Source organism: Galendromus occidentalis, mitochondrion (assembly GCF_000255335.2).
Source record: "Galendromus occidentalis mitochondrion, complete genome".
NCBI classification, from domain to species: Eukaryota; Metazoa; Arthropoda; class Arachnida; order Mesostigmata; family Phytoseiidae; genus Galendromus; species Galendromus occidentalis.
In genome coordinates, this window is record NC_009093.1 from 1 (window position 1) to 24961 (window position 24961).

Sequence of the window (24961 nt, forward strand, 5' to 3'; positions counted from 1 at the left end):
TAAACTTTAAAAATGTCAAATTTTTATACAAAAAATTTATACATACCTATGCCCTCTAATATTTCATACTGATGAAATTTTGGGGCTTTGTTAGGAATTTGCTTAACCATTCAACTATCAACAGGTTTACTCTTATCTATATTCTATGAGAACAGAGTAATCTCTTCTTTTGATTCAATTAGCCAAATCTCTCGAAATATAAACTTAGGCTGAATGATGCGTTCAATACATGCCAACGGAGCTTCCTTTTTTTTTATTTTTATTTACATACATATTGGACGAAGCTTAATATTCAAATCTTTCTCTAACCTAAATAAAGTTTGATTCTCAGGATTCACTATTTTAATGCTATTATTTGCCACCGCCTTTTTAGGCTACGTACTTCCATGAGGACAAATAAGATTTTGAGGTGCTACAGTAATCACTAGTTTACTCTCTTCTTTCCCTTATTTCGGACAAACAATAACAACCTGGTTATGGGGGAGGTTTTCAGTAAGAAAACCCACTCTAATGCGATTTTTCTCCCTACACTTTATTTTACCTTTAATCATAACAAGTATAGTACTGATTCACATTATTTTTTTACACGAAAAAGGGTCTAATAACCCCTTAGGCTTAAACTCAAATTATGATAAAATCCCTTTTTACCCTTTTTTTATCTGAAAAGACTTACTAACTGTTTGGTTATTTATAATAATTTTTTTGATTTTATGTAACATTTTCCCTTTTATTTTTATAGACCCTGACAATTTCATTATAGCTAATCCTTTAAGCACACCCCCTCATATCCAACCTGAATGATATTTTTTATTCGCTTATGCAATTTTACGAACCATCCCTAATAAGCTAGGAGGAGTGCTAATATTATTTATGTCTATTTTTATTTTAATAACTTTACCTTTCATTAAATCTATTAAAATACACTTAAATAACGAAACAATAACCTTCAAAATTTTTTATTTTACCTGACTAATAAACTTCTTATTTTTGACTTTGATGGGAGCCGCCCCTATTGAAGAGCCTTTTATAGAAACTTCTATATTTTCTAGACTGGTATATTTTATTTTTTTCTTAAGATATTTATAAATCATTATATAGCTTAAGCAAAGCATAAGCCTCTTAAGCTTTAAGATACAAACCTCTTTGTTATAATGAATCCCACAAATAAACCCTATAAATTGAATTTTTATTTTTATATGTCTTATAATTTCTATACTTACGCTATCCCTAACCTTATTCTACACCCCTTTTAAACAAAAAATTTCAAACTCCACAAATAGAACTCTTATAAATCCAAATTTTAAATTAAAATGATAAATAATATATTTTCAATATTTGACCCCGCATCCCAAACTTTTTTTTTTAATAACTGAGTTGCTATATTTGTTTTATTACTTATTTTCCCTAAAAATCTCTTCTTTCAAAGATCCCGTTATCCCACTACAATTCTATTAATCAATAAAAGTATGTTTAATAATCTAATGAATAATGTAAAAAAATCACAAATTTTATTTATAAATATTTTAATCAGTTTATTCTTATTAATTTCTGTTTCTAACCTTATAAGACTTTTTCCATTTATTTTTACCCCAACTAGACACCTATCTATTTCTTTAAGAATAGCCATGCCATTATGATTAAACTTATTTTTAAAAAGATGAATTTTTAATCCTTTAAAAAGATTTTCACACCTTGTCCCTTTAAACACCCCTATTCTTTTATGCCCTTTTATAGTAATTATTGAGACTATTAGATCTTTAATTCGCCCTATTACACTCTCTATTCGGTTAAGAGCGAACATAATCGCAGGTCATATTTTAATCTCACTTTTAAGCACTATACTAGGTCACAGAATATTATTATTCTCTACTATTTTTTTTATTTTAATTATTTTAATAATACTTGAAACAGCTGTAGCTGTAATCCAAAGATATGTTTTCATTACCCTAATCTCTCTTTACCTAAGAGAAACTAACTAATTTGACAAATAAAAATTTATAACCCAATAATAAGCCTATTAAGCTAAAATAAAAATAAAAATACTTAATCAGACCCAAATATGCAATTCTATCTTCCACACTTACATAAAAAACTTTAGAGTGAGAGCTCTCAAATATTTGTTCAAAATAAAATACTATATAATTGGTTTTATTAAATAAAACATTAAAAACAGCCCCTTGAAAAGAAACTAAAAAAAATCTTGTATATATGTATTGCTTATTTTTTAAAATTTTTAAAAAATCCATATTTACACAAAAATAAAAAAAAAATCTAATTAAAACCAGCACTAAACACAATCTTTTCACTCTTTTAATTAAAAAAATAAACTCCAATTTCTCAATTATTAGCCAATTCAATAAAGACCCTAAAAACAGGACACCTACTCCTCCTAATATTAAAACTAAATATATAAAATTTCACTCTCTAACAAAATTAAACCTACCCCCTATTTTTCCTATTAAAACCCTATAATAAATTAAACGCAAACTATAAATGACAGTAAGAACAACAGAAACTACTATAAACCTAAAAAAAAATACATTAAAATTCAAAGAAAAAACTATTTCTATAATTAAATCCTTTGAATAAAATCCTCTTAAAAAAGGAAAACCTATTAAAGACAACCTACAAACTAATAAAACTCTAGGCACTAACTTATTACTTTTCAATACTTTATTTATCCCTCGAATATCTTGATTATTCCCTCTCTCATGAATTAACACCCCTGAACATAAAAATAACATAGCTTTGTATAAAGCATGCCTAAGAATATGAAAAAATCTTAAAACCTCATTACCTAAAAATAAAACAATTATTATCAAACTTAATTGAGAAAGAGTAGAAAAAGCAATAACCTTTTTTAAATCTATTTCAAAAAAAGCTATTACTCCTGCCACCCTTAGAGTAAAAACTCTTAATAATAAAACTAACTTTAATAAAAAGCTATTATTTTTAAAAAACCCCCTAAACCGAATAAATAAATAAACACCTGCTGTTACTAAAGTTGAGGAATGAACCAAAGCCGAAATCGGAGTAGGCGCCGCTATTGCTAAAGGAAGCCACGCTCTAAAAGGAAACTGAGCTCTTTTAGTAAAACATCTTATTAATAAAAAAATAAAAAATAAATTCTTTAACCTAGCCTCTCTAATAATATCAAAAGAATAATCATTTAAAAAAAAAAATAAAGACAAAATCAAGCCTACATCCCCTCAACGATTTGTTATAACAGTAATAATACCTGAATAATTTCTTATCTCAGAATTATAAAACACCACTAAAAAATAAGACACTACACCCAACATATCTCACCCTAATAAAATTATTCATAAATTCATCCCCAAAATAACAATAAATATAGAAATTACAAAAATAAAAGTCAAAATAATAAAATAATATTTATTATTCTCTACTCCTATATACACCCTTCTAAAAAAAAAAGTTAATATAGAAATTATTCTAACCACTAATATAAATAACACTGACATATAATCCACATAAAAATACAATTTTACCTCTAACAATGAAAAATCTCATAAGACAACCTCTAGCAATATAAAATTTTCCTCCAAAATAAAATAATACAACATAAATAAATTCACTAGCACCCCTATAAAAAAAATATAACCTACTAAAAAAAATCACATTAACCTTTAATTTATAAGTTATTTTTAATATAATTTTAACTAAAATTATATATTAAAATTTATAAAAAAAATCAATACATATATTAATAAAATAAAAGGCAGAAACACCTTTCAATTCAACCTTATTAAATTATCATAACGATAACGAGGAAATGTTCCTCGCACTCATACCACTAAAAATAAAATTAATAACATTAATAATATTCAATTTTTTATAAAAAATATAACAGATCTCAAATAAGAAAAAAAAAATAATATTTCCATACTCTGCTAAAAATAACAAAGCAAATTTTCTGGATCCAAACTCAATATAAACCCAGAAACCAGCTCTCTTTCTCTCTCAGAGAAATACAAAAGGAGCACGGTTTAATTCCGCTAATATAACTACCAATCAAATTAAAAATAAATTAAATATAATATAAAAGGATATCAATCTAAAATTATTAAAAACTATTAAATCTAATAAATTATATCTTTTACTTAATAAAACAAAATTTATCAATAAAAATACTAACCCAACTTCATAAGACACTGTTTGAGACACTAAACGATAAGCTCCTAATAAAGCATACTTAGAATTAGAGGCTCATCTAACCCCTAAAACACTATGAACTCTTAAACCAGAAATCAAAATAAAAAAAACCAGACTATAACTAACAATATGATATTTATTAAACATGTATATAAATCAACAATTTATTATTAATATAAAAAATAAAAAAGGAAAAACATTAAATATAAACTTATTAACTCTTTTAATATAAAAAGATTCTTTTATAAACAATTTCATACCATCCAAAACAGGTTGAACTAGCCCTAACACACTTATTTTATTAGGGCCCTTTCGAATTTGTATATACCCTAAAATTTTCCGTTCTATCAAAGTGAGAAAAGCAATTCTTAATAAAACTATAAAAAAAAGTAACAAAAATAATAAAATTATCTAATAATTAATTTATTGAATACAAAACTTACTATAATGACTAATTAGATTCATGTCAACGAAATGTCAAATTACTATAATAATAAAACTTTTTTAAAAAAATGAAAACATATATTTCACATTGTTGACTTAAGGCCCTGGCCATTAATTACTTCGTTGAGATTAATAAACTTAATAACTCAATCCATTATTCTAATAAAAAATAGAACCTCTAGCAATATAAAAATAATTTTTATTTTGTTAGCCCTACTAATTATTTGTATGTTCAATTGATGACGAGACATTTGTCGAGAAGGATCTTTCCAAGGGTGTCACACTCAAAAGGTGGTCACAGGATTAAAATTTAGGATATTATTATTTATTTTAAGAGAAATTATATTTTTTTTTAGTTTCTTCTGAGGATTTTTTCATTTTAGCCTCTCTCCAGAAATTGAAATTGGAAGAACCTGGCCTCCTTACCAAATTTACATATTTAATCCCTATCAAATCCCTCTTCTAAATACTTTAATTCTTCTCTCCTCAGGTATTACAGTAACTTGATGCCATCACTCAGTCTTAAATAGAAATTATAATAATAGGATATTTAGACTTTGATTAACCTTAACCCTGGGCGTCTTATTTAGGTTACTTCAGGTTTACGAATATAGAGAAGCAAAATTCTCTATAAACGACAGAGTTTACGGCTCTACCTTCTTTATAACAACAGGATTCCACGGACTTCATGTCACAATTGGAACTCTTTTTTTATTTGTGATATTAATACGACTAAATAAAATAGAAATAAATAACAAACACCACTTTGGCTTAGAGGCTGCTATTTGATATTGACATTTTGTTGATGTTGTTTGACTTTATTTATATACTTTTATATATTGATGATTTTTTAATTAATTAAATACAAAATTTTTATATCTTAAAAATATATAAATATGTGGTATGTGTATTTTATAATAAACAAATGAATTTCATCTACTAACCATAAAGATATTGGCACTTTATATTTTATATTTGGACTATGATCCGGAATGCTAGGCTCAGCAATAAGAGCTTTGATTCGAATCGAACTTTCTCAACCCGGCTCTTTCTTAAAAAATGATCAAATATATAACGTTCTAGTCACTTCTCATGCTTTTGTAATAATCTTTTTCATAGTTATACCTATTATAATTGGAGGATTCGGAAACTGACTAATCCCCATTATAATAAATGCCCCTGATATAGCTTTCCCTCGAATAAATAACATAAGTTTCTGATTACTGCCTGTTTCTCTATCACTACTAATTCTCTCTTCATGAGTAGAAAGAGGGGCTGGAACAGGATGAACAGTATACCCCCCTCTCTCTTCTTCTTTATTTCACAGAAGCGTATCTGTAGATATAACTATTTTTAGTCTTCACTTAGCCGGAGTTTCCTCTATTATAGGAGCCATTAATTTCATCTGCACCATCATCAATATACGGCCAAAAAATATAAAATTAGAGCAAATATCCTTATTTTCTTGATCTATCTTAATCACAGCTGTCTTATTACTCTTATCCCTACCTGTCTTAGCTGGAGCTATCACAATATTATTGACAGATCGAAATTTCAATACAAGATTTTTTGATCCCAGAGGAGGAGGGGATCCTGTATTATACCAACACTTATTTTGATTTTTTGGCCACCCAGAAGTATATATTTTGATCCTGCCCGGATTTGGAATTATCTCACAAACTATTTTTACCAATAGAAATAAAAAACAAACATTTGGCGCTTTAGGGATAATTTATGCAATAATAGCTATCGGATTATTAGGATTTATTGTATGAGCTCATCACATGTTCACAGTAGGTATAGACATCGACTCACGAGCATATTTTACTGCCGCCACTATAATTATCGCCGTTCCTACAGGAATTAAAATTTTCTCATGAATAGCAACTATTTATGGATCATACTTCAAATGAAATATCTCCATAATTTGAAATATCGGATTTATTTTTTTATTCTCAATAGGAGGCGTAACAGGAGTAATTCTAGCAAACTCCTCAATTGACACTATTCTTCATGACACCTACTACGTAGTTGCTCATTTTCACTACGTTTTATCTATAGGAGCTGTATTTGCAATTTTTAGAGGAGTTTTCTTTTGATGGCCCATAATATTTAGCATAAGATTTAATAATAATTTAATAAAAATTCACTTTTTCCTAATATTCACAGGCGTGAACATAACTTTCTTTCCTCAACACTTTTTAGGTCTAAATGGCATACCTCGACGATATTCTGATTATCCTGACTTCTTTTATTTATGGAATTGAATTTCTTCTCTAGGAAGTATAATTAGAATTACCAGTGTGTTTTTATTCATCTCAATAATTTATTTAAGATTAATTCATAAAAACAAACTATTTATTTATAACTTCAGAGGCCCAGACTCAGAATGATTTGTCCAAAACAGGCCAATCTCTCATACCTTTGATGAAATTTCTTTTCTAACCCACTATGTCACACTGAAATAGAATATATTTCCAAAACGCTAATTCTCCTATTATAGAACAACTACTCTTTTTTCATGATCACTCAATAATTGTAATCTCTAGAATTATTAGATTTCTATTAATTAACTTACTCAGAATAATGTATTTAAATAGTGTTAATTTAAATCTAAACGAAAATCAAACTCTAGAATTAATCTGAACACTAATACCTATACTACTATTAATTTTCATCGCTCTCCCTAGCCTTCGTTTACTGTATTTAATAGAAGAAACTTTTTCACCTAACCTTACAATAAAAATCATCGGCCACCAATGATATTGATCCTACGAATATAGAGATTTTAATTGCAGATTTGACTCATTCATAGAAAACAGAAAAGAAAAATTTCGATTAATTGAAACTGATAATAAAATTTATATCCCTATAAACACTTTTACACGATTACTTATCACTTCCGCTGATGTAATTCACTCTTGAACGATTCAAAGAATAGGGGTAAAAACTGACGCAATCCCCGGTCGTTTAAACCAAATTAATCTATACCCTTCTCGACCAGGGATATTTTATGGTCAATGTTCAGAAATCTGTGGAGCAAACCACAGATTTATACCTATTTGCTTAAAAATTTCTAACATAAATAATTTTATTAATTTTATCAAATCCTTGTAAAGATCTAAAAAAAGCTTCTAACTTTTTAACAAGCAAACGCTTAATCTTTTAACATTAAACTAGTAGAAAATTCTTTCTTTTATTTTCAAAATAAACGCTTATACATAGCTAACTAATTAAAATTTTAAGTTAATAAAACTATTTACCTTCAAAGTAAAAAATATAATTTAAATATAAATTTTAAATTTAAACCAAACAAATAATAAAACTAATTTTTATTAAAAATAAAAACAAATAAAAAAGATGAAAGATCAAAATCTTTAATTCTAAAAACCTTAAATTTTTAATAATATATTGATATAAATAAGTATTCCCATGCCCTAGCCGACAAAATAACAATAAACTATAAAATACAACTAATATTAAATTAATTGACAGTAAAAAAATAAAAAATAGTCTATTATTAATAATTCTAAAAACTAAAATTAACTCAAAAAAAAAATTTATAAAAGGAGGAAAACCTATGTTAATTAAATTAAATAAAATTCATAAATAAACTAAAAAAGGATAAATATAAAATAAACCTTTAAAAAAAATTAAATTTCGTGTATACAAACGATCATATAAGATATTTCTAAAAAAAAATATTCCTCTTGAACACAGCCCATGTGCGTATATTAGCCCCACTCTCCCTCATAGCCCTATTTCACTAAAAGAAAATATTCCTCCTAACACTATTCTTATATGTCTAACCGACGAACAAGCAATAATCAATTTTACATCCATCTGACGTAAACAAATTACACTAATTATTAAAGCCCCTATTAATCTAATTCTTAAAATACTACATCTCAAAATTTTAAATTTCACAATTCTAAGATAATTTATTAAACAATAAAGACCATATCCTCCTAACTTTAATAAAATCCCAGCTAAAACTATAGACCCGTAGACAGGAGACTCAACATGAGCTTTAGTTAATCAAATATGAACCCCATATATAGGTATTTTAATTAAAAAAATAAAAACCCCTAAAACTCATAAATAGCTAGTCTCTATATTAAAAGCTTTCAATTTAACTAAAACTATATTTAAAGAAACATCTATAACAATTACTATTAATAAAAAAATAAAAGACCCAAAAAGAGTATAAAGTATCAAATATGTTCTAGCTTTTAATCGCTCTATAGTCAACCCATTTAAAAAAATTACAATCATCAAAGGCAATAAACAAGCCTCAAAAAACACATATATCAAAATCAAATTATTAACAAAAAAACAATAAAATAAGAAAAAAACCAATAAATTAAACAAATATATAATTTTATTATCATCAAAATTAAATAAATAAATATTAATTAATATAATAATATAAAATGATAAAATAACCAATAAATAAGAAATATTATCTACAAAAAAATATAAGAAATAATCATAAATAATAATATTCACAATATAATAATAAACAAGACCTATTAAAAAAAAATATAAAAAATAATAATAAATCAAGTCAAAGAATAGTAACAATGATAAAACCAAAAAAACCAAATTAAAAAACATCGATTAAATTAATCATATCATCCCCGCTAAAAAAAACCTTTAAAGTCAATAAAACCAACCCTAAAATACTATCGCTTACTACTATTACTAAAAATAACAATAAAGCAAAATACTCCTCTCTATAAAAATTTTTAAGAACAATAAAGAATAAAAAAATAACTATAAATTCTATAGAAATTATTACTCTCAAAAGTCTATAACAAAAAAAAAAAATGTTAACCAAACCCCTAAAAATAAAAAATACAAATAAAAGTATTATTAAATTATTTTTATTTAATAATCGTTACAATTATCTACAAAATCACAATTTGTTGTTTTAATTTAAACTAAATAAACAACCCTAAAATCCCAAAGGATTTTTTTTAAATGAAAGCTATGAATATTTACTTACGTAAATTTATTGCTTATTAAATTATTAATAAAATTTATAATTTAATACTTTAGTTTAACTAAAGGATTAAGCATAAATAAAAAAAACAACAATATACGTATACCACATATTTATAAGGACGTCAGACTTCAATCAATAGAAAAACATCTCTAAAAATATAGTTACTTTTAATTGGGTAATTAATACTAATTACTTAATAGTTATTTACAGCGGATTTTATTTACACTTTGTGTTAGTCTGTACATGTTTATAATTATTTAAATTTATTTATTAATATCTTAAAAACCATACTTAAATTGTAGATCGAAATCTACATTTTAAATTTAATCAATTAGTATTATAATTTACATTTATATTATTAAAATCAAAATTTAATATGTTCAACTTACATTAAATACTAAACTCACAATTAAAATTTAGTAAAATACTTTATTGTTATTTCAAAAAATGATCAAATTCATGAAAAACTCATCAACCCTAAGGCTGTTATAATAAGAAAATGAATTTATTAAAAATAATTACCTTACTAGAAAAAAAATATTAATAACAATCTCTGCCTAAAAGATAACAATAAAGCAAAAAAACAAAAATTATAATTTATAGGTTGAATATATATATATATATATATAAAACCACAAAAATAGTATAATAAATTTTATTGTCACTTTAAATATAACAAAATTAATGCACAAGATAAATAAAAAACAAAAAAACTCTAACACTTCTAGAGAATCCGTTCCTAGATGCTCGAAGGCTTAAAATAATCTAAAGGCTACCCAGACTGATCAAAGTATAAGTATGCTATGACTACATTTCTTTTCAACAAATACCCCGTCGCCTATTAAAATATGCAAATAATTAGCAATACTAATGATCATTAACCAAAAATTTAAATTAATATATACTCAACCTATTAAACTATAAATTTTTGAAAAATATAAATTACCTTATTTAATAGCAATATTTACTTTGCAAGCAAATTATGATAATCAAGTTAAAATCTTATCATAATAAACCTAAAATCCCAAAGGATTTTTTTTAAATGAAAGCTATGAATATTTACTTACGTAAATTTATTGCTTATTAAATTATTAATAAAATTTATAATTTAATACTTAGTTTAACTAAAGGATTAAGCATAAATAAAAAAAACAACAATATACGTATACCACATATTTATAAGGACGTCAGACTTCAATCAATAGAAAAACATCTCTAAAAATATAGTTACTTTTAATTGGGTAATTAATACTAATTACTTAATAGTTATTTACAGCGGATTTTATTTACACTTTGTGTTAGTCTATACATGTTTATAATTATTTAAATTTGTTTATTAATATCTTAAAAATCATACTTAAAAAAATTAAATAATGATTAATTATATTAAAATATATTCTACAAAAGATTTAGTTCTTACAAAACTAAAAAGACAACTGTCTATTTTAAATGAAATATTATTTTCTTCTTTATATTCTAAATATAACACATAATCTGCCAATTTAAATAATAAAAGCAAAATTGCTAAATTTATTCTATCAAAATAAGCCTAAATATTAGTTTTTTATCAAACTAAAAAACACTAACAATAGTAATCTAAAAATGACAATTTTAAGTTATAACTTTAACTAGCTTTTATTATTAAAAATATTTTAATTTAAAATAAATAATAAGTTAATATATAATAAAAAAAAATTAATTATACAATAATAATATATTAAGTGGCAGACAAATGTAAAGAATTTAAATTTCTTAAATGTAATTTTACCTTAATGATGAAATATACATTTATTTTTAGTGTAATACTTATAAAAATTAAAATTTTTATAAAATTAACTCATAATTTAGAAAAAAAAATTATAAAATTTTAAATAAATATAGTTTTAATTAATATATCAATAACAAAAATTTGTGCCAGCAGTTGCGGTTATACAATAATTGATTTAAGTATATATTTTATAAAATAATTTTATATAAAAATTATAATATAAAAAATATTAAGGTGAAATTTAAATTTTTTAAAAATATATTTTTTATTGATTTTTAGTTAGCAACACCTAGGATTAGATACCCTATTAAAATATAAAAATTAGTAGTAAATGAAAATCACGAAACTAAAAAAAATTGGCGGCTTAAAATAATTTTAGAGGAATTTATTCTGTAATGGATAAAACCCCTTAATCTTACTTACGTTAGTAAACTTCTACAGTTTGTATACCTCTATTTAAAAATTTTATAAAAAATTTTTAAATGTTTTTAAAAAGAATTTTTAGGGCAAAGTGCAGCTAATGCGCAAGTCTGAAATAAATTATACCAGATTAAAATCTCACAAAAATTGAAAATTTGAAATAATCAAAATAAGAAAAATTTAAAAGTAAAATTTATCTATAAAATAAATTTGAATAAAAAAATTTTAAGTGTACATATTGCCCGTCATTCTCTAAGAGATAAGTCGTAACAAAGTAAAAACACCGGAAGGTGTTTTTAATTAAAAAAGTAAAACAATTTACAACTATTTTCGACATAGCCTTAGAAATTTTCTTTTAATGTAAAATTATAAAAAAACACAACAAAACTCCTTTAATAAATAAAATTAAATCTTTTAATAATTCAAATAAAACATTTTTTTTAATAACTGTAAAGGCTTTTAAAAATTTTTAAAAAAAGACTTTTTATACCTTTTGTATAAGGGTTCTATAAAAAACAAACTTAATTTTTTTTTCCCGAAAAAAAATGAACTATTATTTGTTAAAATATAAATATTAAATAATTTATATACAACACATAATAGAATTTAAATGAAATACATATTTTTTATATCTGGTTAAAATAAATATTATTTTAGATAAGGATAATTAAATTTTTTAAAATAAAATAAAAAATTATCCTTTTTATTAAATAAAAGTTTAATAAATAGAAGATAAATAAACTCTTACACTTAATAAAAAATTTAATATTTATTAAAAATTGTTATAAATTAATTACACACTAATCATAATAATATATTCTTTAATAATAATAATAAAATAAATTTTAATTTTATAAAAAAATTTAGAAATTAGTATAAAAACATTTTTATTTTTTAAAAACTCGACAAAAAAAATATTTAACTGTTTAATAAAAACATTTTTTTTAGTTATTATTAAAAATAAATTCTGCTCAATGATAAATTTTTAAATTGCTAAAGTATTTTGACTTTACAAAGGTATTGAAATAAGATTTTAATTGAATGCTAAAAGAATGGATTAATAAGTATTATTTATTTTAAAAATAAAAATATAAATTCATTTAAAAATGAAAAAGTTTTTATAATCATATGGGACAAGAAGACCCTGTGAATTTTTAATTAAACAACATCTATTTATTATTTAATTTTGATTGGGGCGATAAAAAAATATTAAAAAACTTTATTTTTAAGATAAAATTTACATTAATGAAAAATACTCCAGGGATAACAGCGTAATTATTATGGAAAGCTCATATTGATATAATAGTTTACGACCTCGATGTTGAATTAATAAATCTAAATAAAGCAGAATTTATTTAAGAAAGATTGCTCATCTTTTAAATTATTACATGATTTGAGTTTAAACCGGCGTGAGCCAGGTTAGTTTCTATCTATAAATAAAAATATTTTAATTTAGTACGAAAGGATTAATTAAAAATAAATTTTATCAGTTATTAAAAAATATATAAGAATAGCTATATTAATTTATATTATTAAATAATAACTAACTTTTTTTAAAAAAACCCTATAAAATTAACTAAAAAAGTAAACCTAATTATAAACATATATATAAATCAATTTTTCTCATTAATAATCTTTCTTAAACAAAAATTATAAATTATAGAAAATCTATAAACTAAATATATAAACCCTCTAAATAAACTTACTATTAATAATAATATTAAGACAAAAATATTATTTACTCTCAATAAAACTAAAAACTTTGGCAAAAAACCAGCCAAAGGAGGAACACCTAAGAATCTTATTATTACAATAAAAACTAATAATTTAAAAATTAATGATCCCCCTACTCTTAAAGTAAACAATCTATTTAAATTCTTTATTTTTATTAAAAATAACAAAACAATTCTTATAAATAAATAATACAACCAATAAATTTCTCAAATTATACCAATATACGTTATACTAATAAGCACTCATCTATAATGATTTAAAGAAGACCTATTAATCATCCAACGTAAAGAATTTTGATTAATCACCTCAAATAAAGAATAAAAAGCATTCAATATAATTATTAATTGTAAAAAAAAAATCTTCAACATATAAAAAGACAACCCTCAAATAATAACCAATTTCTGAAAAGTGTTTAATAAAAACCATATATCTCAACATATATTTTCTCTAATTTGATAATATCAAGAATGAAAAGGAAAAAACCCTAATTTTAACCAAAAACATAAAAAAATCAAAACCTCATACTCAAATATTCATATTTTATTAATCTGAAAACAAACAAAACCTATTAAAATAAAATTTCTAGTTAATCTTTGTAAAATAAAATAACTTATTAAAGAGTTAACCATAAACACCCTCAAATTATTATTTAAAATAATAAAAAATAGCATATTTAATTCTAATAAAACTCAAAAAAAAAAGAGAGAGTTTCTAGAAACGCAAAACAAAACTGTAAATATATAAAAAATACTTGTTAAAATTTTTAAAAAAGATAATTGAATAATAATAAAATAAACTATATATAAGTTATAGAACTCATAATTCTATCAAGGATCCTCCTTTTATTAAAATTTAATGAAAGCTAAAAAGAAGCTAATCATTGTTAATGATAAAACTGATAAAAATATCCCATTGTTCATATAATATATTTATTATTATATTAATTTTGTAAATTAAAAAAGTTTTAACTATGAACAAAATCAAAAAATAAGTTAAATAAAAACTATAAATTTTGGAGATTTAAATTGAAAACTTCTTTTTTGAATTAATAATTTTATTAATATATAAAGTATATTTAATTTCCAATTAAAAAGATTTTTTTTAAAAATAAAATAATAATCAAGTTAAAATCTTATCATAATAAACCTAAAATCCCAAAGGATTTTTTTTAAATGAAAGCTATGAATATTTACTTACATAAATTTATTGCTTATTAAATTATTAATAAAATTTATAATTTAATACTTTAGTTTAACTAAAGGATTAAGCATAAATAAAAAAAACAACAATATACGTATACCACATATTTATAAGGACGTCAGACTTCAATCAATAGAAAAACATCTCTAAAAATATAGTTACTTTTAATTGGGTAATTAATACTAATTACTTAATAGTTATTTACAGCGGATTTTATTTACACTTTGTGTTAGTCTGTACATGTTTATAATTATTTAAATTTATTTATTAATATCTTAAAAACCATACTTTAAACTTTAAAAATGTCAAATTTTTATACAAAAAATTTATACATACCTATGCCCTCTAATATTTCATACTGATGAAATTTTGGGGCTTTGTTAGGAATTTGCTTAACCATTCAACTATCAACAGGTTTACTCTTATCTATATTCTATGAGAACAGAGTAATCTCTTCTTTTGATTCAATTAGCCAAATCTCTCGAAATATAAACTTAGGCTGAATGATGCGTTCAATACATGCCAACGGAGCTTCCTTTTTTTTTATTTTTATTTACATACATATTGGACGAAGCTTAATATTCAAATCTTTCTCTAACCTAAATAAAGTTTGATTCTCAGGATTCACTATTTTAATGCTATTATTTGCCACCGCCTTTTTAGGCTACGTACTTCCATGAGGACAAATAAGATTTTGAGGTGCTACAGTAATCACTAGTTTACTCTCTTCTTTCCCTTATTTCGGACAAACAATAACAACCTGGTTATGGGGGAGGTTTTCAGTAAGAAAACCCACTCTAATGCGATTTTTCTCCCTACACTTTATTTTACCTTTAATCATAACAAGTATAGTACTGATTCACATTATTTTTTTACACGAAAAAGGGTCTAATAACCCCTTAGGCTTAAACTCAAATTATGATAAAATCCCTTTTTACCCTTTTTTTATCTGAAAAGACTTACTAACTGTTTGGTTATTTATAATAATTTTTTTGATTTTATGTAACATTTTCCCTTTTATTTTTATAGACCCTGACAATTTCATTATAGCTAATCCTTTAAGCACACCCCCTCATATCCAACCTGAATGATATTTTTTATTCGCTTATGCAATTTTACGAACCATCCCTAATAAGCTAGGAGGAGTGCTAATATTATTTATGTCTATTTTTATTTTAATAACTTTACCTTTCATTAAATCTATTAAAATACACTTAAATAACGAAACAATAACCTTCAAAATTTTTTATTTTACCTGACTAATAAACTTCTTATTTTTGACTTTGATGGGAGCCGCCCCTATTGAAGAGCCTTTTATAGAAACTTCTATATTTTCTAGACTGGTATATTTTATTTTTTTCTTAAGATATTTATAAATCATTATATAGCTTAAGCAAAGCATAAGCCTCTTAAGCTTTAAGATACAAACCTCTTTGTTATAATGAATCCCACAAATAAACCCTATAAATTGAATTTTTATTTTTATATGTCTTATAATTTCTATACTTACGCTATCCCTAACCTTATTCTACACCCCTTTTAAACAAAAAATTTCAAACTCCACAAATAGAACTCTTATAAATCCAAATTTTAAATTAAAATGATAAATAATATATTTTCAATATTTGACCCCGCATCCCAAACTTTTTTTTTTAATAACTGAGTTGCTATATTTGTTTTATTACTTATTTTCCCTAAAAATCTCTTCTTTCAAAGATCCCGTTATCCCACTACAATTCTATTAATCAATAAAAGTATGTTTAATAATCTAATGAATAATGTAAAAAAATCACAAATTTTATTTATAAATATTTTAATCAGTTTATTCTTATTAATTTCTGTTTCTAACCTTATAAGACTTTTTCCATTTATTTTTACCCCAACTAGACACCTATCTATTTCTTTAAGAATAGCCATGCCATTATGATTAAACTTATTTTTAAAAAGATGAATTTTTAATCCTTTAAAAAGATTTTCACACCTTGTCCCTTTAAACACCCCTATTCTTTTATGCCCTTTTATAGTAATTATTGAGACTATTAGATCTTTAATTCGCCCTATTACACTCTCTATTCGGTTAAGAACGAACATAATCGCAGGTCATATTTTAATCTCACTTTTAAGCACTATACTAGGTCACAGAATATTATTATTCTCTACTATTTTTTTTATTTTAATTATTTTAATAATACTTGAAACAGCTGTAGCTGTAATCCAAAGATATGTTTTCATTACCCTAATCTCTCTTTACCTAAGAGAAACTAACTAATTTGACAAATAAAAATTTATAACCCAATAATAAGCCTATTAAGCTAAAATAAAAATAAAAATACTTAATCAGACCCAAATATGCAATTCTATCTTCCACACTTACATAAAAAACTTTAGAGTGAGAGCTCTCAAATATTTGTTCAAAATAAAATACTATATAATTGGTTTTATTAAATAAAACATTAAAAACAGCCCCTTGAAAAGAAACTAAAAAAAATCTTGTATATATGTATTGCTTATTTTTTAAAATTTTTAAAAAATCCATATTTACACAAAAATAAAAAAAAAATCTAATTAAAACCAGCACTAAACACAATCTTTTCACTCTTTTAATTAAAAAAATAAACTCCAATTTCTCAATTATTAGCCAATTCAATAAAGACCCTAAAAACAGGACACCTACTCCTCCTAATATTAAAACTAAATATATAAAATTTCACTCTCTAACAAAATTAAACCTACCCCCTATTTTTCCTATTAAAACCCTATAATAAATTAAACGCAAACTATAAATGACAGTAAGAACAACAGAAACTACTATAAACCTAAAAAAAAATACATTAAAATTCAAAGAAAAAACTATTTCTATAATTAAATCCTTTGAATAAAATCCTCTTAAAAAAGGAAAACCTATTAAAGACAACCTACAAACTAATAAAACTCTAGGCACTAACTTATTACTTTTCAATACTTTATTTATCCCTCGAATATCTTGATTATTCCCTCTCTCATGAATTAACACCCCTGAACATAAAAATAACATAGCTTTGTATAAAGCATGCCTAAGAATATGAAAAAATCTTAAAACCTCATTACCTAAAAATAAAACAATTATTATCAAACTTAATTGAGAAAGAGTAGAAAAAGCAATAACCTTTTTTAAATCTATTTCAAAAAAAGCTATTACTCCTGCCACCCTTAGAGTAAAAACTCTTAATAATAAAACTAACTTTAATAAAAAGCTATTATTTTTAAAAAACCCCCTAAACCGAATAAATAAATAAACACCTGCTGTTACTAAAGTTGAGGAATGAACCAAAGCCGAAATCGGAGTAGGCGCCGCTATTGCTAAAGGAAGCCACGCTCTAAAAGGAAACTGAGCTCTTTTAGTAAAACATCTTATTAATAAAAAAATAAAAAATAAATTCTTTAACCTAGCCTCTCTAATAATATCAAAAGAATAATCATTTAAAAAAAAAAATAAAGACAAAATCAAGCCTACATCCCCTCAACGATTTGTTATAACAGTAATAATACCTGAATAATTTCTTATCTCAGAATTATAAAACACCACTAAAAAATAAGACACTACACCCAACATATCTCACCCTAATAAAATTATTCATAAATTCATCCCCAAAATAACAATAAATATAGAAATTACAAAAATAAAAGTCAAAATAATAAAATAATATTTATTATTCTCTACTCCTATATACACCCTTCTAAAAAAAAAAGTTAATATAGAAATTATTCTAACCACTAATATAAATAACACTGACATATAATCCACATAAAAATACAATTTTACCTCTAACAATGAAAAATCTCATAAGACAACCTCTAGCAATATAAAATTTTCCTCCAAAATAAAATAATACAACATAAATAAATTCACTAGCACCCCTATAAAAAAAATATAACCTACTAAAAAAAATCACATTAACCTTTAATTTATAAGTTATTTTTAATATAATTTTAACTAAAATTATATATTAAAATTTATAAAAAAAATCAATACATATATTAATAAAATAAAAGGCAGAAACACCTTTCAATTCAACCTTATTAAATTATCATAACGATAACGAGGAAATGTTCCTCGCACTCATACCACTAAAAATAAAATTAATAACATTAATAATATTCAATTTTTTATAAAAAATATAACAGATCTCAAATAAGAAAAAAAAAATAATATTTCCATACTCTGCTAAAAATAACAAAGCAAATTTTCCAGATCCAAACTCAATATAAACCCAGAAACCAGCTCTCTTTCTCTCTCAGAGAAATACAAAAGGAGCACGGTTTAATTCCGCTAATATAACTACCAATCAAATTAAAAATAAATTAAATATAATATAAAAGGATATCAATCTAAAATTATTAAAAACTATTAAATCTAATAAATTATATCTTTTACTTAATAAAACAAAATTTATCAATAAAAATACTAACCCAACTTCATAAGACACTGTTTGAGACACTAAACGATAAGCTCCTAATAAAGCATACTTAGAATTAGAGGCTCATCTAACCCCTAAAACACTATGAACTCTTAAACCAGAAATCAAAATAAAAAAAACCAGACTATAACTAACAATATGATATTTATTAAACATGTATATAAATCAACAATTTATTATTAATATAAAAAATAAAAAAGGAAAAACATTAAATATAAACTTATTAACTCTTTTAATATAAAAAGATTCTTTTATAAACAATTTCATACCATCCAAAACAGGTTGAACTAGCCCTAACACACTTATTTTATTAGGGCCCTTTCGAATTTGTATATACCCTAAAATTTTCCGTTCTATCAAAGTGAGAAAAGCAATTCTTAATAAAACTATAAAAAAAAGTAACAAAAATAATAAAATTATCTAATAATTAATTTATTGAATACAAAACTTACTATAATGACTAATTAGATTCATGTCAACGAAATGTCAAATTACTATAATAATAAAACTTTTTTAAAAAAATGAAAACATATATTTCACATTGTTGACTTAAGGCCCTGGCCATTAATTACTTCGTTGAGATTAATAAACTTAATAACTCAATCCATTATTCTAATAAAAAATAGAACCTCTAGCAATATAAAAATAATTTTTATTTTGTTAGCCCTACTAATTATTTGTATGTTCAATTGATGACGAGACATTTGTCGAGAAGGATCTTTCCAAGGGTGTCACACTCAAAAGGTGGTCACAGGATTAAAATTTAGGATATTATTATTTATTTTAAGAGAAATTATATTTTTTTTTAGTTTCTTCTGAGGATTTTTTCATTTTAGCCTCTCTCCAGAAATTGAAATTGGAAGAACCTGGCCTCCTTACCAAATTTACATATTTAATCCCTATCAAATCCCTCTTCTAAATACTTTAATTCTTCTCTCCTCAGGTATTACAGTAACTTGATGCCATCACTCAGTCTTAAATAGAAATTATAATAATAGGATATTTAGACTTTGATTAACCTTAACCCTGGGCGTCTTATTTAGGTTACTTCAGGTTTACGAATATAGAGAAGCAAAATTCTCTATAAACGACAGAGTTTACGGCTCTACCTTCTTTATAACAACAGGATTCCACGGACTTCATGTCACAATTGGAACTCTTTTTTTATTTGTGATATTAATACGACTAAATAAAATAGAAATAAATAACAAACACCACTTTGGCTTAGAGGCTGCTATTTGATATTGACATTTTGTTGATGTTGTTTGACTTTATTTATATACTTTTATATATTGATGATTTTTTAATTAATTAAATACAAAATTTTTATATCTTAAAAATATATAAATATGTGGTATGTGTATTTTATAATAAACAAATGAATTTCATCTACTAACCATAAAGATATTGGCACTTTATATTTTATATTTGGACTATGATCCGGAATGCTAGGCTCAGCAATAAGAGCTTTGATTCGAATCGAACTTTCTCAACCCGGCTCTTTCTTAAAAAATGATCAAATATATAACGTTCTAGTCACTTCTCATGCTTTTGTAATAATCTTTTTCATAGTTATACCTATTATAATTGGAGGATTCGGAAACTGACTAATCCCCATTATAATAAATGCCCCTGATATAGCTTTCCCTCGAATAAATAACATAAGTTTCTGATTACTGCCTGTTTCTCTATCACTACTAATTCTCTCTTCATGAGTAGAAAGAGGGGCTGGAACAGGATGAACAGTATACCCCCCTCTCTCTTCTTCTTTATTTCACAGAAGCGTATCTGTAGATATAACTATTTTTAGTCTTCACTTAGCCGGAGTTTCCTCTATTATAGGAGCCATTAATTTCATCTGCACCATCATCAATATACGGCCAAAAAATATAAAATTAGAGCAAATATCCTTATTTTCTTGATCTATCTTAATCACAGCTGTCTTATTACTCTTATCCCTACCTGTCTTAGCTGGAGCTATCACAATATTATTGACAGATCGAAATTTCAATACAAGATTTTTTGATCCCAGAGGAGGAGGGGATCCTGTATTATACCAACACTTATTTTGATTTTTTGGCCACCCAGAAGTATATATTTTGATCCTGCCCGGATTTGGAATTATCTCACAAACTATTTTTACCAATAGAAATAAAAAACAAACATTTGGCGCTTTAGGGATAATTTATGCAATAATAGCTATCGGATTATTAGGATTTATTGTATGAGCTCATCACATGTTCACAGTAGGTATAGACATCGACTCACGAGCATATTTTACTGCCGCCACTATAATTATCGCCGTTCCTACAGGAATTAAAATTTTCTCATGAATAGCAACTATTTATGGATCATACTTCAAATGAAATATCTCCATAATTTGAAATATCGGATTTATTTTTTTATTCTCAATAGGAGGCGTAACAGGAGTAATTCTAGCAAACTCCTCAATTGACACTATTCTTCATGACACCTACTACGTAGTTGCTCATTTTCACTACGTTTTATCTATAGGAGCTGTATTTGCAATTTTTAGAGGAGTTTTCTTTTGATGGCCCATAATATTTAGCATAAGATTTAATAATAATTTAATAAAAATTCACTTTTTCCTAATATTCACAGGCGTGAACATAACTTTCTTTCCTCAACACTTTTTAGGTCTAAATGGCATACCTCGACGATATTCTGATTATCCTGACTTCTTTTATTTATGGAATTGAATTTCTTCTCTAGGAAGTATAATTAGAATTACCAGTGTGTTTTTATTCATCTCAATAATTTATTTAAGATTAATTCATAAAAACAAACTATTTATTTATAACTTCAGAGGCCCAGACTCAGAATGATTTGTCCAAAACAGGCCAATCTCTCATACCTTTGATGAAATTTCTTTTCTAACCCACTATGTCACACTGAAATAGAATATATTTCCAAAACGCTAATTCTCCTATTATAGAACAACTACTCTTTTTTCATGATCACTCAATAATTGTAATCTCTAGAATTATTAGATTTCTATTAATTAACTTACTCAGAATAATGTATTTAAATAGTGTTAATTTAAATCTAAACGAAAATCAAACTCTAGAATTAATCTGAACACTAATACCTATACTACTATTAATTTTCATCGCTCTCCCTAGCCTTCGTTTACTGTATTTAATAGAAGAAACTTTTTCACCTAACCTTACAATAAAAATCATCGGCCACCAATGATATTGATCCTACGAATATAGAGATTTTAATTGCAGATTTGACTCATTCATAGAAAACAGAAAAGAAAAATTTCGATTAATTGAAACTGATAATAAAATTTATATCCCTATAAACACTTTTACACGATTACTTATCACTTCCGCTGATGTAATTCACTCTTGAACGATTCAAAGAATAGGGGTAAAAACTGACGCAATCCCCGGTCGTTTAAACCAAATTAATCTATACCCTTCTCGACCAGGGATATTTTATGGTCAATGTTCAGAAATTTGTGGAGCAAACCACAGATTTATACCTATTTGCTTAAAAATTTCTAACATAAATAATTTTATTAATTTTATCAAATCCTTGTAAAGATCTAAAAAAAGCTTCTAACTTTTTAACAAGCAAACGCTTAATCTTTTAACATTAAACTAGTAGAAAATTCTTTCTTTTATTTTCAAAATAAACGCTTATACATAGCTAACTAATTAAAATTTTAAGTTAATAAAACTATTTACCTTCAAAGTAAAAAATATAATTTAAATATAAATTTTAAATTTAAACCAAACAAATAATAAAACTAATTTTTATTAAAAATAAAAACAAATAAAAAAGATGAAAGATCAAAATCTTTAATTCTAAAAACCTTAAATTTTTAATAATATATTGATATAAATAAGTATTCCCATGCCCTAGCCGACAAAATAACAATAAACTATAAAATACAACTAATATTAAATTAATTGACAGTAAAAAAATAAAAAATAGTCTATTATTAATAATTCTAAAAACTAAAATTAACTCAAAAAAAAAATTTATAAAAGGAGGAAAACCTATGTTAATTAAATTAAATAAAATTCATAAATAAACTAAAAAAGGATAAATATAAAATAAACCTTTAAAAAAAATTAAATTTCGTGTATACAAACGATCATATAAGATATTTCTAAAAAAAAATATTCCTCTTGAACACAGCCCATGTGCGTATATTAGCCCCACTCTCCCTCATAGCCCTATTTCACTAAAAGAAAATATTCCTCCTAACACTATTCTTATATGTCTAACCGACGAACAAGCAATAATCAATTTTACATCCATCTGACGTAAACAAATTACACTAATTATTAAAGCCCCTATTAATCTAATTCTTAAAATACTACATCTCAAAATTTTAAATTTCACAATTCTAAGATAATTTATTAAACAATAAAGACCATATCCTCCTAACTTTAATAAAATCCCAGCTAAAACTATAGACCCGTAGACAGGAGCTTCAACATGAGCTTTAGTTAATCAAATATGAACCCCATATATAGGTATTTTAATTAAAAAAATAAAAACCCCTAAAACTCATAAATAGCTAGTCTCTATATTAAAAGCTTTCAATTTAACTAAAACTATATTTAAAGAAACATCTATAACAATTACTATTAATAAAAAAATAAAAGACCCAAAAAGAGTATAAAGTATCAAATATGTTCTAGCTTTTAATCGCTCTATAGTCAACCCATTTAAAAAAATTACAATCATCAAAGGCAATAAACAAGCCTCAAAAAACACATATATCAAAATCAAATTATTAACAAAAAAACAATAAAATAAGAAAAAAACCAATAAATTAAACAAATATATAATTTTATTATCATCAAAATTAAATAAATAAATATTAATTAATATAATAATATAAAATGATAAAATAACCAATAAATAAGAAATATTATCTACAAAAAAATATAAGAAATAATCATAAATAATAATATTCACAATATAATAATAAACAAGACCTATTAAAAAAAAATATAAAAAATAATAATAAATCAAGTCAAAGAATAGTAACAATGATAAAACCAAAAAAACCAAATTAAAAAACATCGATTAAATTAATCATATCATCCCCGCTAAAAAAAACCTTTAAAGTCAATAAAACCAACCCTAAAATACTATCGCTTACTACTATTACTAAAAATAACAATAAAGCAAAATACTCCTCTCTATAAAAATTTTTAAGAACAATAAAGAATAAAAAAATAACTATAAATTCTATAGAAATTATTACTCTCAAAAGTCTATAACAAAAAAAAAAAATGTTAACCAAACCCCTAAAAATAAAAAATACAAATAAAAGTATTATTAAATTATTTTTATTTAATAATCGTTACAATTATCTACAAAATCACAATTTGTTGTTTTAATTTAAACTAAATAAACAACCCTAAAATCCCAAAGGATTTTTTTTAAATGAAAGCTATGAATATTTACTTACGTAAATTTATTGCTTATTAAATTATTAATAAAATTTATAATTTAATACTTTAGTTTAACTAAAGGATTAAGCATAAATAAAAAAAACAACAATATACGTATACCACATATTTATAAGGACGTCAGACTTCAATCAATAGAAAAACATCTCTAAAAATGTAGTTACTTTTAATTGGGTAATTAATACTAATTACTTAATAGTTATTTACAGCGGATTTTATTTACACTTTGTGTTAGTCTGTACATGTTTATAATTATTTAAATTTGTTTATTAATATCTTAAAAACCATACTT

General features: G+C 24.0%; 21 protein-coding genes and 29 non-coding genes across 50 annotated transcripts, besides 6 other annotated features; 30 read left to right on the forward strand and 20 right to left on the reverse strand. All coding sequences in view use genetic code 5, as the record gives it.

Moving 5' to 3' along the window:
* The first annotated feature begins 12 nt into the window (after nucleotides 1-12).
* On the forward strand, nucleotides 13-1086 carry CYTB (cytochrome b). Its single transcript has one exon. It carries the CDS (start codon nucleotides 13-15, stop codon nucleotides 1084-1086), a length of 1074 nt encoding a protein of 357 aa, YP_001095994.1.
* A 2-nt stretch (nucleotides 1087-1088) lies between these two features.
* KEG52_t02 lies at nucleotides 1089-1143 on the forward strand. The gene has a single exon. It is a non-coding gene; the product is annotated as a tRNA-Lys (tRNA).
* A 12-nt stretch (nucleotides 1144-1155) lies between these two features.
* Nucleotides 1156-1317, forward strand: ATP8 (ATP synthase F0 subunit 8). The gene has a single exon. The coding sequence runs from the start codon at nucleotides 1156-1158 to the stop codon at nucleotides 1315-1317; it is 162 nt and encodes a 53-aa protein (YP_001095995.1).
* ATP6 (ATP synthase F0 subunit 6) lies at nucleotides 1311-1979 on the forward strand. Its single transcript has one exon. The coding sequence runs from the start codon at nucleotides 1311-1313 to the stop codon at nucleotides 1977-1979; it is 669 nt and encodes a 222-aa protein (YP_001095996.1).
* ND5 (NADH dehydrogenase subunit 5) lies at nucleotides 1962-3644 on the reverse strand. The gene has a single exon. The coding sequence runs from the start codon at nucleotides 3642-3644 to the stop codon at nucleotides 1962-1964; it is 1683 nt and encodes a 560-aa protein (YP_001095997.1).
* A 55-nt stretch (nucleotides 3645-3699) lies between these two features.
* Nucleotides 3700-3759, reverse strand: KEG52_t03. Its single transcript has one exon. It is a non-coding gene; the product is annotated as a tRNA-Tyr (tRNA).
* Nucleotides 3760-3774: 15 nt separating this feature from the next.
* Nucleotides 3775-4584, reverse strand: ND1 (NADH dehydrogenase subunit 1). Its single transcript has one exon. It carries the CDS (start codon nucleotides 4582-4584, stop codon nucleotides 3775-3777), a length of 810 nt encoding a protein of 269 aa, YP_001095998.2.
* On the reverse strand, nucleotides 4585-4637 carry KEG52_t04. The gene has a single exon. It is a non-coding gene; the product is annotated as a tRNA-Glu (tRNA).
* A 13-nt stretch (nucleotides 4638-4650) lies between these two features.
* Nucleotides 4651-5478, forward strand: COX3 (cytochrome c oxidase subunit III). Its single transcript has one exon. It carries the CDS (start codon nucleotides 4651-4653, stop codon nucleotides 5476-5478), a length of 828 nt encoding a protein of 275 aa, YP_001095999.1.
* A 56-nt stretch (nucleotides 5479-5534) lies between these two features.
* On the forward strand, nucleotides 5535-7088 carry COX1 (cytochrome c oxidase subunit I). Its single transcript has one exon. The coding sequence runs from the start codon at nucleotides 5535-5537 to the stop codon at nucleotides 7086-7088; it is 1554 nt and encodes a 517-aa protein (YP_001096000.1).
* Nucleotides 7072-7737, forward strand: COX2 (cytochrome c oxidase subunit II). Its single transcript has one exon. The coding sequence runs from the start codon at nucleotides 7072-7074 to the stop codon at nucleotides 7735-7737; it is 666 nt and encodes a 221-aa protein (YP_001096001.1).
* On the forward strand, nucleotides 7738-7793 carry KEG52_t05. Its single transcript has one exon. It is a non-coding gene; the product is annotated as a tRNA-Cys (tRNA).
* KEG52_t06 lies at nucleotides 7794-7855 on the reverse strand. Its single transcript has one exon. It is a non-coding gene; the product is annotated as a tRNA-Ser (tRNA).
* On the forward strand, nucleotides 7856-7908 carry KEG52_t07. The gene has a single exon. It is a non-coding gene; the product is annotated as a tRNA-Trp (tRNA).
* Nucleotides 7909-7923: 15 nt separating this feature from the next.
* On the reverse strand, nucleotides 7924-9237 carry ND4 (NADH dehydrogenase subunit 4). Its single transcript has one exon. It carries the CDS (start codon nucleotides 9235-9237, stop codon nucleotides 7924-7926), a length of 1314 nt encoding a protein of 437 aa, YP_001096002.1.
* On the reverse strand, nucleotides 9227-9496 carry ND4L (NADH dehydrogenase subunit 4L). Its single transcript has one exon. It carries the CDS (start codon nucleotides 9494-9496, stop codon nucleotides 9227-9229), a length of 270 nt encoding a protein of 89 aa, YP_001096003.1.
* A 21-nt stretch (nucleotides 9497-9517) lies between these two features.
* KEG52_t08 lies at nucleotides 9518-9573 on the reverse strand. Its single transcript has one exon. It is a non-coding gene; the product is annotated as a tRNA-His (tRNA).
* Nucleotides 9574-9576: 3 nt separating this feature from the next.
* Nucleotides 9577-9887: a D loop (control region).
* Nucleotides 9888-9947, forward strand: KEG52_t09. The gene has a single exon. It is a non-coding gene; the product is annotated as a tRNA-Leu (tRNA).
* Nucleotides 9948-9971: 24 nt separating this feature from the next.
* On the reverse strand, nucleotides 9972-10028 carry KEG52_t10. Its single transcript has one exon. It is a non-coding gene; the product is annotated as a tRNA-Gln (tRNA).
* A 94-nt stretch (nucleotides 10029-10122) lies between these two features.
* On the forward strand, nucleotides 10123-10178 carry KEG52_t11. Its single transcript has one exon. It is a non-coding gene; the product is annotated as a tRNA-Val (tRNA).
* Nucleotides 10179-10568: 390 nt separating this feature from the next.
* Nucleotides 10569-10620, forward strand: KEG52_t12. The gene has a single exon. It is a non-coding gene; the product is annotated as a tRNA-Ala (tRNA).
* A 23-nt stretch (nucleotides 10621-10643) lies between these two features.
* Nucleotides 10644-10953: a D loop (control region).
* Nucleotides 10954-11082: 129 nt separating this feature from the next.
* KEG52_t13 lies at nucleotides 11083-11140 on the reverse strand. Its single transcript has one exon. It is a non-coding gene; the product is annotated as a tRNA-Leu (tRNA).
* Nucleotides 11141-11211: 71 nt separating this feature from the next.
* KEG52_t14 lies at nucleotides 11212-11266 on the reverse strand. The gene has a single exon. It is a non-coding gene; the product is annotated as a tRNA-Asp (tRNA).
* Nucleotides 11267-11274: 8 nt separating this feature from the next.
* Nucleotides 11275-11329, forward strand: KEG52_t15. Its single transcript has one exon. It is a non-coding gene; the product is annotated as a tRNA-Ile (tRNA).
* A 44-nt stretch (nucleotides 11330-11373) lies between these two features.
* Nucleotides 11374-12115, forward strand: KEG52_r02. The gene has a single exon. It is a non-coding gene; the product is annotated as a 12S ribosomal RNA (ribosomal RNA).
* On the forward strand, nucleotides 12116-12177 carry KEG52_t16. The gene has a single exon. It is a non-coding gene; the product is annotated as a tRNA-Arg (tRNA).
* Nucleotides 12178-13369, forward strand: KEG52_r01. Its single transcript has one exon. It is a non-coding gene; the product is annotated as a 16S ribosomal RNA (ribosomal RNA).
* On the reverse strand, nucleotides 13370-14335 carry ND2 (NADH dehydrogenase subunit 2). Its single transcript has one exon. The coding sequence runs from the start codon at nucleotides 14333-14335 to the stop codon at nucleotides 13370-13372; it is 966 nt and encodes a 321-aa protein (YP_001096004.2).
* On the forward strand, nucleotides 14336-14398 carry KEG52_t18. Its single transcript has one exon. It is a non-coding gene; the product is annotated as a tRNA-Met (tRNA).
* A 1-nt stretch (nucleotide 14399) lies between these two features.
* Nucleotides 14400-14457, forward strand: KEG52_t19. Its single transcript has one exon. It is a non-coding gene; the product is annotated as a tRNA-Asn (tRNA).
* A 7-nt stretch (nucleotides 14458-14464) lies between these two features.
* KEG52_t20 lies at nucleotides 14465-14527 on the forward strand. The gene has a single exon. It is a non-coding gene; the product is annotated as a tRNA-Thr (tRNA).
* A 4-nt stretch (nucleotides 14528-14531) lies between these two features.
* On the forward strand, nucleotides 14532-14594 carry KEG52_t21. The gene has a single exon. It is a non-coding gene; the product is annotated as a tRNA-Pro (tRNA).
* Nucleotides 14595-14601: 7 nt separating this feature from the next.
* KEG52_t22 lies at nucleotides 14602-14660 on the forward strand. The gene has a single exon. It is a non-coding gene; the product is annotated as a tRNA-Gly (tRNA).
* A 35-nt stretch (nucleotides 14661-14695) lies between these two features.
* Nucleotides 14696-15006: a D loop (control region).
* Nucleotides 15007-15040: a sequence feature (partial tRNA-Leu2 in triplicated region).
* A 12-nt stretch (nucleotides 15041-15052) lies between these two features.
* CYTB (cytochrome b) lies at nucleotides 15053-16126 on the forward strand. The gene has a single exon. The coding sequence runs from the start codon at nucleotides 15053-15055 to the stop codon at nucleotides 16124-16126; it is 1074 nt and encodes a 357-aa protein (YP_001096005.1).
* Nucleotides 16127-16128: 2 nt separating this feature from the next.
* On the forward strand, nucleotides 16129-16183 carry KEG52_t24. The gene has a single exon. It is a non-coding gene; the product is annotated as a tRNA-Lys (tRNA).
* Nucleotides 16184-16195: 12 nt separating this feature from the next.
* ATP8 (ATP synthase F0 subunit 8) lies at nucleotides 16196-16357 on the forward strand. The gene has a single exon. It carries the CDS (start codon nucleotides 16196-16198, stop codon nucleotides 16355-16357), a length of 162 nt encoding a protein of 53 aa, YP_001096006.1.
* Nucleotides 16351-17019, forward strand: ATP6 (ATP synthase F0 subunit 6). Its single transcript has one exon. The coding sequence runs from the start codon at nucleotides 16351-16353 to the stop codon at nucleotides 17017-17019; it is 669 nt and encodes a 222-aa protein (YP_001096007.1).
* On the reverse strand, nucleotides 17002-18684 carry ND5 (NADH dehydrogenase subunit 5). The gene has a single exon. The coding sequence runs from the start codon at nucleotides 18682-18684 to the stop codon at nucleotides 17002-17004; it is 1683 nt and encodes a 560-aa protein (YP_001096008.1).
* A 55-nt stretch (nucleotides 18685-18739) lies between these two features.
* KEG52_t25 lies at nucleotides 18740-18809 on the reverse strand. Its single transcript has one exon. It is a non-coding gene; the product is annotated as a tRNA-Tyr (tRNA).
* Nucleotides 18810-18814: 5 nt separating this feature from the next.
* Nucleotides 18815-19624, reverse strand: ND1 (NADH dehydrogenase subunit 1). Its single transcript has one exon. It carries the CDS (start codon nucleotides 19622-19624, stop codon nucleotides 18815-18817), a length of 810 nt encoding a protein of 269 aa, YP_001096009.2.
* KEG52_t26 lies at nucleotides 19625-19677 on the reverse strand. Its single transcript has one exon. It is a non-coding gene; the product is annotated as a tRNA-Glu (tRNA).
* Nucleotides 19678-19690: 13 nt separating this feature from the next.
* Nucleotides 19691-20518, forward strand: COX3 (cytochrome c oxidase subunit III). The gene has a single exon. It carries the CDS (start codon nucleotides 19691-19693, stop codon nucleotides 20516-20518), a length of 828 nt encoding a protein of 275 aa, YP_001096010.1.
* Nucleotides 20519-20574: 56 nt separating this feature from the next.
* On the forward strand, nucleotides 20575-22128 carry COX1 (cytochrome c oxidase subunit I). The gene has a single exon. It carries the CDS (start codon nucleotides 20575-20577, stop codon nucleotides 22126-22128), a length of 1554 nt encoding a protein of 517 aa, YP_001096011.1.
* Nucleotides 22112-22777, forward strand: COX2 (cytochrome c oxidase subunit II). Its single transcript has one exon. It carries the CDS (start codon nucleotides 22112-22114, stop codon nucleotides 22775-22777), a length of 666 nt encoding a protein of 221 aa, YP_001096012.1.
* KEG52_t27 lies at nucleotides 22778-22833 on the forward strand. The gene has a single exon. It is a non-coding gene; the product is annotated as a tRNA-Cys (tRNA).
* On the reverse strand, nucleotides 22834-22895 carry KEG52_t28. Its single transcript has one exon. It is a non-coding gene; the product is annotated as a tRNA-Ser (tRNA).
* KEG52_t29 lies at nucleotides 22896-22948 on the forward strand. Its single transcript has one exon. It is a non-coding gene; the product is annotated as a tRNA-Trp (tRNA).
* A 15-nt stretch (nucleotides 22949-22963) lies between these two features.
* On the reverse strand, nucleotides 22964-24277 carry ND4 (NADH dehydrogenase subunit 4). The gene has a single exon. It carries the CDS (start codon nucleotides 24275-24277, stop codon nucleotides 22964-22966), a length of 1314 nt encoding a protein of 437 aa, YP_001096013.1.
* On the reverse strand, nucleotides 24267-24536 carry ND4L (NADH dehydrogenase subunit 4L). The gene has a single exon. It carries the CDS (start codon nucleotides 24534-24536, stop codon nucleotides 24267-24269), a length of 270 nt encoding a protein of 89 aa, YP_001096014.1.
* Nucleotides 24537-24556: 20 nt separating this feature from the next.
* On the reverse strand, nucleotides 24557-24613 carry KEG52_t30. The gene has a single exon. It is a non-coding gene; the product is annotated as a tRNA-His (tRNA).
* Nucleotides 24614-24616: 3 nt separating this feature from the next.
* Nucleotides 24617-24927: a D loop (control region).
* Nucleotides 24928-24961: a sequence feature (partial tRNA-Leu2 in duplicated region).